The sequence below is a fragment of the Sander lucioperca genome, chromosome 5 (assembly GCF_008315115.2).
Source record: "Sander lucioperca isolate FBNREF2018 chromosome 5, SLUC_FBN_1.2, whole genome shotgun sequence".
Lineage (NCBI taxonomy): Eukaryota > Metazoa > Chordata > Actinopteri > Perciformes > Percidae > Sander > Sander lucioperca.
Genome location: NC_050177.1, coordinates 15065722 through 15081090, shown reverse-complemented (window position 1 = coordinate 15081090; position 15369 = coordinate 15065722). Strand labels below are relative to the sequence as shown.

General features: G+C 38.8%; 3 protein-coding genes across 3 annotated transcripts; all 3 read left to right on the top strand.

Moving 5' to 3' along the window:
• Window positions 1-1689: 1689 nt before the first annotated feature.
• LOC116055565 (olfactory receptor 4E2-like) lies at window positions 1690-2683 on the top strand. The gene has a single exon (XM_031307575.1). It carries the CDS (start codon window positions 1763-1765, stop codon window positions 2681-2683), a length of 921 nt encoding a protein of 306 aa, XP_031163435.1. The 5' UTR covers window positions 1690-1762.
• Window positions 2684-5717: 3034 nt separating this feature from the next.
• On the top strand, window positions 5718-6683 carry LOC116055585 (olfactory receptor 11A1-like). Its single transcript, XM_031307595.2, has one exon. It carries the CDS (start codon window positions 5757-5759, stop codon window positions 6681-6683), a length of 927 nt encoding a protein of 308 aa, XP_031163455.1. The 5' UTR covers window positions 5718-5756.
• A 6797-nt stretch (window positions 6684-13480) lies between these two features.
• On the top strand, window positions 13481-14502 carry LOC118495114 (olfactory receptor 4E2-like; the record flags this gene model as incomplete). The annotated part of the gene is made up of 1 exon (XM_036001542.1): window positions 13481-14502. A coding segment is annotated over one exon (948 nt), but the record flags the coding sequence as incomplete, so codon positions are not given.
• Window positions 14503-15369: the final 867 nt, after the last annotated feature.

Below are 15369 nucleotides of genomic sequence, written 5' to 3'. Positions count from 1 at the left end.
AAAGTTATTGAAAGCAAAACTAATGACAAAAGGCACAACTCCCGGAGGACATGGTGTCGCCATCGGCAATGCATTTTTTGATATGTGAGTGTGCGCACATAGGCACATGCGTTACGTTGCACATTATGGCAAAGGGCAGGGGACATACAGATCGTCATATGTTTCCCCGTATATGCGGCAATAAAAGAAAAACGAAATACATGAATAAATTTAGAATTAAAAACCAATAATTGTATGAAAACAGGTTGTTGACGAGTCTGGAAGCTCGAGTCCGAGTCAAGTGTGTAGTCTTTTGAGTCGAGTCGCAAGTCAAGTCTGAAGTCAGCTGTTTGTGTGACTTGAGTCCGAGTCTCAGACTCAAGTCCCCATCTCTGTTACATAGTCATAATAGTAGATGGACCAGAAAGGGGGGAGAGAGAGAGAGAGAGAGAGAGAGAGAGAGAGAGAGAGAGAGAGAGAGAGAGAGAAGCGATGACATGCAGCAAAGGGCAGTAGGTCAGACTCGACCCCGGGACCCTGCAAAGGACCCACACTCCACTTGGTGAGCTAGAGATCGCCCCCATAAGAAAAAATTTAAGAACTTTGTGTACAAAATTTGGAGCCATTTATGCCTTTATTGCATAGGACAGCTGAAGAAAAAGGGGGGAGGAAAATGGCATGCAGCAAAAGGCCGCAGGTTGGAATTGAACCCGCAACTGCTGCGGCAAGGACTGAGTCTCTGTGCATGGGGCGCACGCTCAACCAGGCGAGCTACCCAGACGACCCTAGGATAATAATTGTAATAGTTTCAAACAGGGTCGGTTCTAGGATCAGACCTTTAGGGGGGCTCAGCCCCTAATGAGAATGTGACACGGATACAGTGCCTTGCGAAAGTGTTAAACCCCCCCCCCATGCTAAATCAGTAATTTCATTAGCCGATAATCTCTGAGCTAGCTACGGAACAACAACGTCAGCTAACATTTTTACCTAAACCTGACACTTTATAAGTCACAGTAATAACGACCAATTTGACCCAATGTTCTAACATTCAGCTAATTTAGTAGCTTACGTTTCAATTTGGGTTCTAATCTGTGCCATGAAATTACCAACTTCTTCTCTGGGGACTACCAACGATAAACTTCACAACTGCACTACTGCTCTCCCTGTGACGGATTAGATAGACACTCAGCCAAAGGCAGGAGTCTGGCACAACCACCTCCGATTGGCCAACACTACGTTTCTGTTAACCATTTCCTTGACGGGGTTACAAGTGCTTTAAGCCCTTTGAACCTGTAATTGTTTGCCCTCTGTCACTAACAGACAATTTCGAAAACTCTAACTTGAAACATCAAATTTGATTTAAAAAGAAATAGTTTTTTATTATTGTTATTTTTGGGGGGGCTGAGATGAAATTTAGGGGCGTTTAAGCCCCCTAAAAAGGGTCTAAAATCGCCCATGGTTTCAAACAATACAGACAATCAAGGTGTGATTTGGTGATGACGTCAGACTGCTCTCTGCTGGGTGTGTCCCCCTGACTCGAAAAGAATAAAAGAAGGAGAATCAGTGTCTCCGCTCAGTTGGGAGGGGTCACAGTGTGACTATAGAAGGTGAGTTGATCAATGTTAGATTTATCCAGTGTCTCAACCTGTCTTACACTGAGGTGTGTTTTTATATTATTGTTTTTTCTTTCACAAAAAGCTGCCAGAAAATGTTGCATCATTTCTGTTATATGTTTATCCGTTAAACACTGTAAACAATCGCTTTAACAACCAAAAGAATAATCATGATCAACTCTACACAGGTTTCATATTTCAAACTTGTTGCCTACTTTGACACCGGGGTTTTCAAGTATTTATATTTCATGATTGTTATGTCTTTATATATGTTAATAGTTTGTGCCAATCTTTTGCTGATTGTGGTTATCTGTATGAACAGGAGCTTACATGAACCTATGTACCTTTTTCTGTGCAGCCTGTTTGTAAATGAACTGTTTGGTAGTACAGGGTTGTTTCCATTCCTTCTGGTTCAGATCCTCTCTGACATTCACACTGTTTCTCCTTCCTTTTGTTTCCTGCAGATTTTTTCTGTGCATGTCTATGCAAATGTAGAATTGTTTACCTTAGCCATCATGTCTTATGACAGATATCTTGCTATCTGTTATCCTCTGCAATATAACACTCGTATGACATCTAATAAGGTTGCCGTGCTTGTTGCATCCGTATGGTTATTCTGTGTACTTCACATTGTTGTTGTGATATCTCTGAGTGTCACCTTACAGCTGTGTGGGAACACAATTCAAAAAGTGTACTGTGACAACTACCCAATCGTTAAACTGGCATGCTTCGACACAACCGTCAATAACATATATGGACTTGTGTATATGTTTACTCTATTTTTTGGTCTTATAGTTCTCATTCTTTACTCCTACGTGAGGATTCTTAAAGTGTGTTATTCTGGTTCTAAACAGACCAGACAGAAAGCTGTCAGTACCTGTACACCTCACCTCGCTTCTCTGATTAACTTTTCTTTTGGGTGTTTCTTTGAAATAGTACAGAGCAGGTTTGATATGAGCAGTGTACCCATGATGTTGCGCATTTTTTTGTCATTATACTTTCTGACCTGCCAACCAATCTTCAACCCTTTAATGTATGGACTGCAAATGTCTAAATTACGTAGTTTATGTAAAAGTCTTATCTATGGTTAAATGTAAACTGATATTAAAGAGTGAATCAATTTTTATAGGAAAATGAAGTAGAAACTAGAAATAACTGTGAGAAACTGAGTTATGTTGTAAGAACCGGTGGAGAAATGTTTAATGTGCTTTGTTGTAAATTGTCTTTGAGTAACTTGAAAAGCGCTATATAAATAAAATGTATTATTATTGTTAATGCTAGGGGTAGGGCAAAAATATTTATACACCATAGTATCACGATATTTTCTGTGGTATTACTGTAGCCCTACACGGACAGATCTATTATTCTATCAATTGCACATGTATCTTATTTACATTTGACATTTATTTTTCGTCAGTTTGTCTTCTTAATAATCCCATTTTGCACCAATAAAAGTGAAACGAGATGAACAAACAGAGAATGTTATCTTTTTAGATAAAACAGATGTTGACAAAGTTTTTTTCTTTGGGGACATAATTTGAAGTTGGAAAAAGGTAATAAATTGCAATAGACCTCTTGTTATTCCCACCCCTACCTAAAGCCCCATCACATCACAACACTGACTTTACCAAATTTTTGCATCTTAGAAGTTTTTATGTAGATAAAATAAATTGCAAATATTAAAACAGAATCTGAGTAATTTTGTGTTAATCAATTACAAATTGCCCGTAATTACATCATCACTATATCACACTTTTTGATTATATTAATATTGTTTGGAATTCGTAGGTGTACAGATTCAATTATTGGCAAATTATCAAAGATGTTTTTATCAATATTAATAGTTATGAATATGCGTATTAATAACTTCACCAAATTGACAAACAATTAAAACGTGGCATCACCCTGAACTCAGGGGCCAAGAACTGAACTGTGAAACAGTCTCATTTAAAATACAGATCTTAATTAACTTGGTTCATTTATCTGGTTCATTCTAAAGGAACAAAAGAAAGAGTGAATTCGAGCACTGCCTGTTCAACCAGCATGTTATTACAACAAATACACAAAATAATCACAGACAACTGCTATTTAAAGTATAGTAGAATTCATTAACTTCAAAATTATCAATGGCCAATCAATAATTCTTCAATCATCAAACCTATATACCCTTCTACAAAACTACAACCAAAAGCAGAAACAAACCAGCCTGTGGTGAGACACTCTGTGTCTCTGTGTGTGTGTGTGTGTGTGTGTGTGTGTGTGTGTGTGTGTGTGTGTGTGTGTGTGTGTGTGTGTGTGTGTGAAAGAGGAGGGGGGTGAGCTAGGCTAGGCCACGCTCAAGATTAGCCAGTTAGCTTAGCTGTGAGTGACTGGGGAAGCTAGCGAGGTATGGAGTTATATTACTATCTTTATTCATGAGCACATTCTTTCAATTTGAGAGCATTTCTCACTGATATTACGTTCAGATTTTGTAATTATTTCCCTCAAAACCTTGCTCTCACACCCAAATAGTCACTGCTCGCGCTTGAATTTGCTCTGCTTGTGCTCAAACTTTTCTGCTTGACATTTTGCTTGGACAACGGTTGCATTTTTTGGATATATTTGTGTGAATGTAGTCGAAGGCTCCATATTTCATTTTGAGGTGTACAGTATTGTGGATTTAGTATTATGTTAAAATATACAGTTGTTAAAATATACAGTTTTTAAAATAAAGATGACATACTGTATATTGTTAGCAAATCTTCTTCCATATGCCCTTTTTTGAATTTGAGCCCCTGCCACTCAAAAGGTCTCTGCACGGCCCTGCAGAGGTCTATTAGCAAAGCACCTCAGTTTCCTTTCAGTGATGTGCAGGGGCATAGAGGTGACCAACTTGTTCTCTAATCTAACATAGCGGTGGTCTTCCAGGGCCTTGAGAGAATACCTGCACTTTCCAGGCATCTCTGACTCTGTGTAACTCAAGGCCTGATCTAGCGGCTTGGTTCCAGAAACGGCCCTGTGCATACAGATGAGCCCAACTATTGTATATTTCGTTGGTATTGTCAACACTCTTCTTTAGCTCTAGCTCAACATGATAAGGCCTCTGACCTTGCCTGCCATTTGGGGAGCCATGAATCAAAACCTTTATGCTCATTCTTTCCCACTGGAAAATGACCTCACTTGGTTTATTGCGCTAAGCCTGAATCTGAACCTCTACACTGACTGCCCACTTTTTACTTCCCGAGACTATTTCGAAGAGGCATTGTCACTGTGTCCGGACCATAACGATTCAGATTGGTTAAAAGAAATGCAAACAACGCTAGCAATGGAGACTATGAAGTCATTATGAAAACCAGTACTGAGGTGATATATCAAGTGAGAACGAGGCTCTTTTTCTCATAGACTTCTATAGAAACTGATTTCTTTTTGGAGCCAGTGGATTCAACCCTGAAGGAAATTAGATAGAATGCAGCTTTAAGGTAGTTATGCATTGGCATTACTTCTTGGCACGGAAATTGCTGCTTGGTCTTAATACCAGGTTACATGACTTCCTGCTTTGCTCCCGCCATAGCTACTACAGCACTAGAGGGCGGCGCTACCTGCCAATAAATGTAAATACGGGTTGTAAAAACTGATTGTAAAAACGACCAATGGGGTCGTTTTTCAGAGGAAACAGTCTTGGTTTTAACAATCAGTGTTTGCTTATTTTTTATTTTACTGACCAATGTTTTTTAACATGGTCAGAGTAGATGTTCAGACATCAGTTAGATGTGTCACATGGTAATGAGGCCAGACTGCTGATGTGCACACCCTCTGACTTGAAGAGTTTAAAAGAAGCAGACACAGAGTTTCATCTCAGTTTTAAAGCAGTGACAGTGTGACTGCAGCTGAAGGTAAGATGATTCACGCAATGTCATAAACTGTCGGATCTGTCATTTCTAACCTAAACATTATATTGACTTTGAATAAGGTAAATGGTAAGTTTGAAGAGTCTGTATTTTTGTAAGAATTGATGTCTTTACTGTCTGCAGGCTGAATACTGCTTGTGTGTTACTGCAGGGAGTCCAGGATAAGCATAAATGTGACATTTAAAATAGTTTGATTTCTGAGCATCTCCTACAAAATGTAACATTGTCAATTGTTCATCATGTGCAAACTTGAAATATTGTGTTGTGAACCAAACAAATGATCATGATAAACTCTACACAGGTTTCATATTTCACTTTTGGTGCATACTTTGATATTGGGCTCTTTAAATACTTATTTTTTCTGATCATTATGTGTTTTTATGCTGTAATAGTGTGTGCCAATGTTTTGCTGATTGTGGTTATCTGTAAGAACAGAAGCTTACATGAACCTATGTACCTTTTTCTGTGCAGCCTGTTTGTAAATGAACTGTTTGGTAGTACAGGGTTGTTTCCATTCCTTCTGGTTCAGATCCTCTCTGACATTCACACTGTTTCTGCTCCCTTCTGTTTCCTGCAGATTTATTGTGTGTATAATTATGCAAATATACAATTTATTAATTTATCCATCATGTCTTATGACAGATATCTTGCTATCTGTTATCCTCTGCAGTATAACACACGTATGACATCTTACAAGGTTACCGTGCTTATTGCTCTAACATGGTTATACCCATTTGTTGGAGATGCTGTCTTGTTATCTTTAAGTGCTCCTTTACAGCTGTGTGGGAACATCATTAACAAAGTTTACTGTGATAACTACTCTATTGTCAAACTGGCCTGCTCTGACACCAGAGTCAATAACATTTATGGACTCATTAACACTTGTCTTGTAATCTTTGGTGTTCTCATTTTAATCCTTTACACGTACATGATGATTCTTAAAGTGTGTTATTCTGGTTCTAAACAGACCAGACAGAAAGCTGTCAGTACCTGCACACCTCACCTCGCTTCTCTCCTCAACTTTTCCTTTGGGTGTTTCTTTGAAATAGTACAGAGCAGGTTTGATATGAGCAGTGTACCCATGATGTTGCGCATTTTTTTGTCATTATACTTTCTGACCTGTCAACCGATCTTCAACCCTTTAATGTATGGACTGCAAATGTCTAAAATACGTAGCTTATGTAAAAGTCTTATCTTTGGTTAAATGTGAATACATTTTTATAGGAAAATGATGTAGAAACTAGAAATAACGACCATCAGTGAGAAACTGAGTTATGTTGTAAGAACCGGTGGAGAAATATTTAATGTTCTTTGTTGTAAATTGTCTTTGAGTAACTTGAAAAGCGCTATATAAATGAAATGTATTATTGTTAATGCTAGGGGTGGGGAAAAATATTTATACACCATAGTATCACGATATTTTCTGCGGCAATACTGTAGCAATACACGGACGGCAAGTATTGATCTATTATTCTGTCAATTTCCCATGTTATCTTTTTACAATATTTGACATTCATTTTTCGTGAGTTTGTCTGCTTATCAATCCCATTTTGCACCAATAAAAGTGAAATGAGATGAAAACACAGAGAATGTTATCTTTTTAGATAAAACAGATGTTGACAAAGGTTTTTTTTCTTTGGGGACATAATTTGAAGTTAGAAAAAGGTAATAAATTGTTGCATCTAAGAAGTTTTTATGTAGACAAAATAATTTAAAAAATTTTGTGTTAATCGATTACAAATTGCCCGTAATTACATCATCACTACCTATATCACACTTTTTGATTATATTAGGCAAGGTAAAGGCAAGGCAATTTTATTTGTATAGCACAATTCAACAGCAATGCAATTCAAAGTGCTTTACATAAAACTTAAAAAATTAATACAGTTAACACAGTGTTAAAAAGAAAGGTCTTCAGCCTTGATTTAAAAGAGCTGAGATTAGGTGCCGACCTACAGTTTACTGGAGGTTTGTTCCAGATATGTGGACCATAGAAACTGAATGCAGCCCCTCCCTTTTTTGTTCCGAATCTGGGGATGGCAAGCAGACCTGTCCCTGATGACCTTAAAGGTCTCTGCGGCTCATAGTTTAGTAGCATATTCGATAGGTAAATAGGTCCTAAACCGTTTAATGATTTATAAACTAGCAGGAGTATTTTGAAATCTACCAGAAAGGCCTACCCAGTTTTCCAGTCTGTTTAGTAATATGTCGTGGTCAACCATATCAAATGCAGCACTGAGATCTAGTAATACTAAGACTGTAGTTCTGCCACTATCTGTGTTTAAGTGGATGTCATTAAGGATTTTCAGAAGAGCTGTCTCAGTGCTGTGATGTGGTCGGAAACCCAACTGTAAGGCATCAAAAATATTGTTTCGGGACAATAAAAGGTTTATTTAAAAAAAAAAAAAAAAATGCTTTTTCAATAATTTTACTTAAAAATGGGAGGTTTGATATCAGTCTGTAGTTGTCCATTAGTGACGTATCAAGGTTATTCTTTTTTAAGAGTCGCTTGATTACTGCAGTTTTTAAGACCTGTGGGAAGATATCTGCTTGAAGAGACATGTTTACAATCTGTAATAGATCTGAGGCCAAACAATTCGAAACATTTTTGAAAAAGCCAGTTGGTAAAATATCAAGACAACAGGAAGAGGTTTTCAAATTTTGTATAATATCCTCCAGGTTATCTTGGTTAATCTTTGAAATTGTGTCATGGGAACTTGTTTTGCTTGGACACTGAGACAACACATATCCTGCACCTGATATGGAGGCACTGACTGCTAGTCTAATTTTCAGGATTTTTTTTACTGAAGATGGCAAAGTCATTGCAGGCTTTGGTAGATAAAAGTTCAGATGCTACTGGTACCAGAAAGTTTGTTAATTAACCGATCAACAGTAGCAAACAGAACATGTGAATTATTAGTGTTTTTAGCAATAATCTCAGAGAAAAATGATCGCCTTGCATTCCTCAGTTCCAAATTATAAATGTGAAGTCTCTCTTTATAGTTATCATAATGGACCTGGAGATTGGTTTTACGCCACCTGCATTCAGCTTTTCGACACTCTTTTTTCGGATCTTACAGGTGCGACATTTCTCCATGGAGATTTTCTCTTGCTAGAGATAGTTTTGACTTTAACGGGAGCAATGGTGTCAATAATAGTTGATATTCTACAATTGAAATTATCTACAAGCTCAGTTACTGAGGCTCCAGAGGGGGCGGTGTGGAGGAGAAAAGCTGAAAGAATTTTTCACTCTTGCTTTCAGTGATGTATCGTTTTCTAATTACCTCTGTTTGAACAATTTTTTTCACAGATTCAACAGAGCTGTTAAAAAACACACAGGAATGATCAGAGAGAGCAACATCTTTCACCGCAACTTTGGTAATGTTCAGACCTTTAGAGATAAGTCCAAGATGTGACCCTTGTTGTGTGTGGCCGTAGTCACATGTTGAGTTAACCCATAATTATCAAAGATACTGTACAGTTATCGCTATCCTCAGGGTTGTCGACATGAATGTTGAAATCACCAGCCACAATTACACAGTTAAAGTCAACACAGATCATAGACAGCAGTTCAGCAAAGTCATCAAAAAAGGCTGCACAGTACTTAGGTGGTCTGTAGATATTTAGAAGTATAGCTCTAGCAGTGGACCTTAGCTGCAGAGCCACATACTCAAAGGAAGCAAAATTTCCAACGGATATTTGCATACATAGGAATGAGTTTTTGAACAAAATAGCGACCCCACCTCCTCTCTTATTAACTCTATTCTCATTCACAAAACTGAAGCCAGGGGGGGCTGACTCGATGACTTCCTGCTTTGCTCCCGCCATAACTACTACAGCACTAGAGGGCGGCGCTACCTACCACTAAATGTAAATATGGGTCGTAAAAATGACCAATGGGGTCGTTTTTCAGAGGACAGTCTCGGTTTTAACAGTCCTATTTTTCATCTGTCTTTTAATGTGTATTTGTCATCTTTTGTGAATCACATTATATTGCAGCTTTTTTTATGAACATTTCTATATATAAAAAAGCATAACTATATTAGGCCTATTAATATTGACAAATGATTAGGTCAAACGTCCACAACTTATCTCTGTCAGACGCTGTCTAAAACACTTCTGTGAACAAGCATTTCTGACTGACCTGAACCTTGTAGCCTGGGAGAGCATTAACCTCATTCCGACAATGGAAGATGTCTGGATGTCATTCAAAACCTGATTTCCTCTCTGTCCTAAATAAGCATGCCCCATTTAAAAAGTTCAGAACTAAAAGTAGATATAGCCCCTGGTTCACCCCAGAGTTGACTGCCAAACATACAAACATAAAAATATCATGTGGCAAACCGCATTATCCTCAAGCAACCCCCAAAATATGCAACTCTTTAAAGAATCCAGGAACTGGTACACTCAGGCAGTTCAGGTAGCTAAGACTCGCTACTTCAAATTGAAATTTGGCTCTTGCAGTACCAACTCAAAAATGTTCTGGGACACTGTAAAAACTATGGAGAACAAGAACACCTCCTCCCAGCTGCCCACGGCTTTGAAATCAGGTAATACTATCGCTACCGACAAGCTTACAATATTAGAAAACTTTAATAAGCACTTCCCTGAAGCCGGTCATGCTTTCCATCTGGTGGCCGGACCCCCAGTAAACTGTCTCACAATCCACGCAACTACACGTCCACACCCCCGACCACACTTCTCTTTCACCCCAGTCCTGACTGCGGATGTGCTGAGGGAGTTGCAAAATCTGGACCCTTACAAATCAGCTGGGCTAGACAATCTGGACCAGGATCGGACTTCTATTCTGCAACAGGGCCTCCTTCGCTCACGCTGCCAAATTCGCTATGGTGAAAATGACAATTTTACCAATTCTCGATTTCAGTGATGTTATTTACAGAACTGCCTCAAACTGCCTTCAAAAATAAAATGTGAACTGTAAAAAAAAAAGATTCTCAGAAAAATAATGCTGTAAGTTCTACAAGGAACCCTCTAACCTGGTGCATTATTAAAAACAATCATGTTGACGTTAAGAATTGACCCCAAAGCAGTTACATTAATGTACTTTTTATTTACCATGAACACACTACAGCAGTCAAAACAATAAAGAGTAACATAGCTGTAAAAATGACCATGGCAGTTTTTGGAGCGTTATTTAGCATGAAATGGATTCCTTAGATTGTCTAGCTTGATATTATACCAACATCTTCACTCTAGCTTTAAAACAGAGCCTCTTAAAAGATCGATCTTGGAATTTTATGAATCAATATCGTCTCATTCAAATTAAGATCACATAATTTCCTTCATTCCGATTCATTTCTATGCACCAAAAAATGTTGAAAACATTTTTATCTTTGTGAAGCAAAACAAATTTCAAATATTTTGGAATTTAATGCAGAAAGGGGGCTTTCACATCAGGGACGTGGGCCAGGATCAGATAAAAGTAGTGCAGTACCTGTCCAGCAACTGAAATAAAATGGATATTGTTAGTTATTTCATACAATCATAAAATCATATTAAGGTTGGTTAAAACTGACAAACACACTCTAAAAACTAAAATCCAAAAGTCAAATCTAAACTAACATTAAAACTAATTAAAATGTTTACACTGTAATAGACTTGTACCCAACCAACATATTTTTCCCCCGCCCCTCATTCAAAGCAGTCTAAAACAGGGTCTGCTTCAATTCAATTCAATTCAATTTTATTTATAGTATCAAATCATAACAAGAGTTATCTCAGGACACTTTACAGATAGAGTAGGAAGACCACACTCTATAATTTACAAAAACCCAACAATTCCAGTAATTCCCCCAAGAGCAAGCATTTAGTGCGACAGTGGCGAGGAAAAACTTCCTATTAGGCAGAAACCTTGAGTGGTTCTACAATATTCCTTTTGTCCCACGGAGAGATGGGATGGGTGGCTAAGGACGGAAATGCTGATAATTGGGGATAATGATAAAAAACTAAGAAAAAAAATCACCAGCCCAGTGGCAGGGGTGGCTGCCGGGCTCAGCCCAGTGCAGTCGGCCCAGTTGTAATGGCCCCCCTCCACCCTGGGGGAAACCTTGATTTCTTCCGTAATGTCATGCAAGTCGTAATGGAGACAAAAAATCTGCATAATAAATAAGTCAGCAGACCTGAGAGACATTAACAAGCTAACGTTAGCTCATCGACTCAGCTAACTTTAGCTAGTTAGCACCGCACAAGACATTTGTTTTCTTTCCCGACAACGGACTGATTTGTGCCAGAGCTTGGGGACACTTCACGGACAAGAGCATAAAGCAAAACTCTGACCTCAAAAGTTCCTGTATTATCATGTAACATCCAAGTCACACCAAAAGGAGTAAACTGTAACAGTAAACACACAAAACATGTATTTATGATTGTTACGGAAGAATTCATTTAAATGGAAAAAGAAATTTTTATTTTTTATTCATTACATAGTCATAATAGTAGATGGACCAGAAAGGGGGGGAGAGAGAGAGAAGGGATGACATGCAGCAAAGGGCAGAAGGTCGGACTCAGTGTTGTGTGTAACGCGTTACAAAGTAACGTAACTACTTTCTTAGGTAAAAAGTAGTAGTTCCTTTTTCAATTCAGCGCAATGTTACTTTTCCCAGGGACAGATGTGACAGCGACACTGCCTTCTCAGCTGCACGCTCACAAGCTCCACACGGTACGTGACAGAGGCAGGTAGCACAGCAATCATGGCAAGCAAGAAGCAGCCGACGCTAACTTTAGAGAGCATTTTAATCTTAGTGGCTTTTTGCTGGATGGCGCTCTGAGCAGAGAGCTACGTGACACATGCCACTACATCGTTGAGCACTGGTGTTAAATTGGCCGTCCTACAAACAGAGCATGCCAGGCAGACACAAAGCTGAAATCCTCACAGATGGATGCGGTGGAGATGGGCTCATACATAGGCTACATGTAGCGGACCGCTGTGGACTTGTCAGTCACACGGACACGCAAGGATTTCCAGAAAAGAGGCTGCATGTGTCTACAACAATGCACGGACCATCGTGGCTGCGCAACCGGTGCAAGTCGATACAGACATTACATACACTAACACCGTGTAACACCGATGACCTGCTGATGTGCATTCAACCCGCGCTGGACTCGTTCATAATGAATCAGCCGTCACTCTGTGAGGAGAGAATCCAGTCTGCAGTGGAGTTCAGACACTTCACTGATAAACCAGAGATTGGCTTTATGGTCAAAGATAGATTTTGTATAATAAACTTCAGTCTCTGCCAGAGACGCCTGCTTTTAAAAGTAACGTGAAAGTAATGAGTAAAGTAAAAAGTTACTTTCCATAGGGGGTAACTAAGTAAAGTAACGGATTACTTTTTTAAGAAGTAACGAGTAATGAGCAAACACTACTTTTTAAAAGTAACTTCCCCAACACTGGTCGGACTCGACCCCGGGACCCTGCAAAGGACCCACACTCCACTTGGTGAGCTAGAGATCGCCACCATAAGAAAGAATTTAAGCCATTTTACGCCTTTATTGCATAGGACAGCTGAAGACAGTAAAGGGGGGAAATGGCCTGCAGCAAAAGGCCACAGGCCGGAATTGAACCCGCAGCTGCTGCGGCAAGGACTGAGCCTCTGTACATGGAGTGCACGCTCAACCAGGCGAGCTACCCAGGCGCCTCTAGGATAATAATTTGAATAGTTTTTTAATAGTTTCAATCAACAAAGACAATCAAGGTGTGATTTGATGATGACATCAGACTGCTCTCTGCTGGGTGTGTCCCCCTGACTTGAAAAGAATAAAAGAAGGAGAATCAGAGTCTCCACTCAGTTGGGAGGGGGTCACAGTCGGAATAAAGAAGGTGAGCAGATCAACGTTAGATTTATCCAGTGTCTCAACCTGTGTTACACTGAGGTGTGTTTTTATATTATTTATGTTTTTTCTTTCACAAAAAGCTGCCAGAAAATGTTGCATCATTTCTGTTATATGTTTATCCGTTAAACACTGTAAACAATCGCTTTAACAACCAAAAGAATAATCATGATCAACTCTACACAGGTTTCATATTTCAAACTTGTTGCCTACTTTGACACCGGGGTTTTCAAGTATTTATATTTCATGATTGTTATGTCTTTATATATGTTAATAGTTTGTGCCAATCTTTTGCTGATTGTGGTTATCTGTATGAACAGGAGCTTACATGAACCTATGTACCTTTTTCTGTGCAGCCTGTTTGTAAATGAACTGTTTGGTAGTACAGGGTTGTTTCCATTCCTTCTGGTTCAGATCCTCTCTGACATTCACACTGTTTCTCCTTCTCTTTGTTTCCTGCAGATTTTTTCTGTGAATGTCTATGCAAATGTAGAATTGTTTACCTTAGGAGTCATGTCTTATGACAGATATCTTGCTATCTGTTATCCTCTGCAATATAACACTCGTATGACATCTAATAAGGTTGCTGTGCTTATTGCCTCCGTATGGTTATTCTGTGTACTTCACATTGTGGTCATGATGTCTCTGAGTGTCATCTTACAGCTGTGTGGGAACACAATTCAAAAAGTGTACTGTGACAACTACTCAATCGTTAAACTGGCATGCTTCGACACAACCGTCAATAACATATATGGACTTGGGTATATGTTTACAGTATTATTTGGTCTTATAATTCTCATTCTTTACTCCTACATGAGGATCCTTAAAGTGTGTTATTCTGGTTCTAAACAGACCAGACAGAAAGCTGTCAGTACCTGCACACCTCACCTCGCTTCTCTGATCAACTTTTCTTTTGGGTGTTTCTTTGAAATAGTACAGAGCAGGTTTGATATGAGCAGTGTACCCATGATGTTGCGCATTTTTTTGTCATTATACTTTCTGACCTGCCAACCGATCTTTAACCCTTTAATGTATGGACTGCAAATGACTAAAATACGTAGCTTATGTAAAAGTCTTATCTATGGTAAAAGAATGTAGAACAGAGCTATAGGGCTGGACAATGTTACCTAAAATCACGTTTAATTGAACATTTGACCCTGATGATGATTAATGAAAGATTTTTTATTTTAGTTTTTTTCACTGTAAACATGCTCATCTATTGGAGGAATTATTTTATTTCTAATGAAAGAGTGCATATCTTAACTTTGTGATGTTAAAACACACAGATGAACATGTTTTTGGTTATTTATTGAATATTTCCAAATAAATGTTCAACATTAATATGCTCAGTACCAGATGTACCAAACTAGATGTACTATATTAATTGATATTAGAATATAATACATTCTTTAATTGGCACTCATTTGTTATACTGAAACAGCAGTTTAACTTTTCATGATGTAAAGTTTATTATTGATTTATTATTTCAATACGAGTCCAAACACATTTTTCCCAAATGTGCAACCCTTCTTTGGATCTGAGGTCCAGTCGGAGGTCAAAGGGCCGAAACTAAACCAGACTCCACAGGAACACTGCTCTATTTCCAGCAGTAACCATCGCGACGGCAGAGTGTCCTCCCATGATGCAGAGTGTGCTAATTGGCCTGTTAGTGAAACTGGTTGGAGCCTCCAGAGTGTCCAAGTGTCCACAGACACCTCTGGGGTCTGGCCTTGTGTTGTGGTACAGATGGAAATAACTGCTGCTGTTGTTGATGGCACTGACACAGAAAGAAGATCTGCCGGGACTCATTACTGTCAAACGATACAGTAAACATGACAAAATCACACATGACGAGTCCCCACTGCCAGCTCTCTGTTCACCATACATATCACTGTAGCACAAACAATGTAATACATGTTTAAGATCTTTGGCCTGTAGAGGAAATAAAGTTGTCACTGACCTTTACCTGGTTGACGTAATATGTTAGCGTTTGAGCATCATTAAGTTCTGGTAGGATTCACATATTTCCATGGAGTTTT

What these genes read in the sequence shown, in the direction of transcription:
- LOC116055565 (XM_031307575.1), top strand. Translation starts at nt 1,763, where the DNA reads ATGATCAACTCTACACAGGTTTCATATTTCAAACTTGTTGCCTACTTT.
- LOC116055585 (XM_031307595.2), top strand. Translation starts at nt 5,757, where the DNA reads ATGATCATGATAAACTCTACACAGGTTTCATATTTCACTTTTGGTGCA.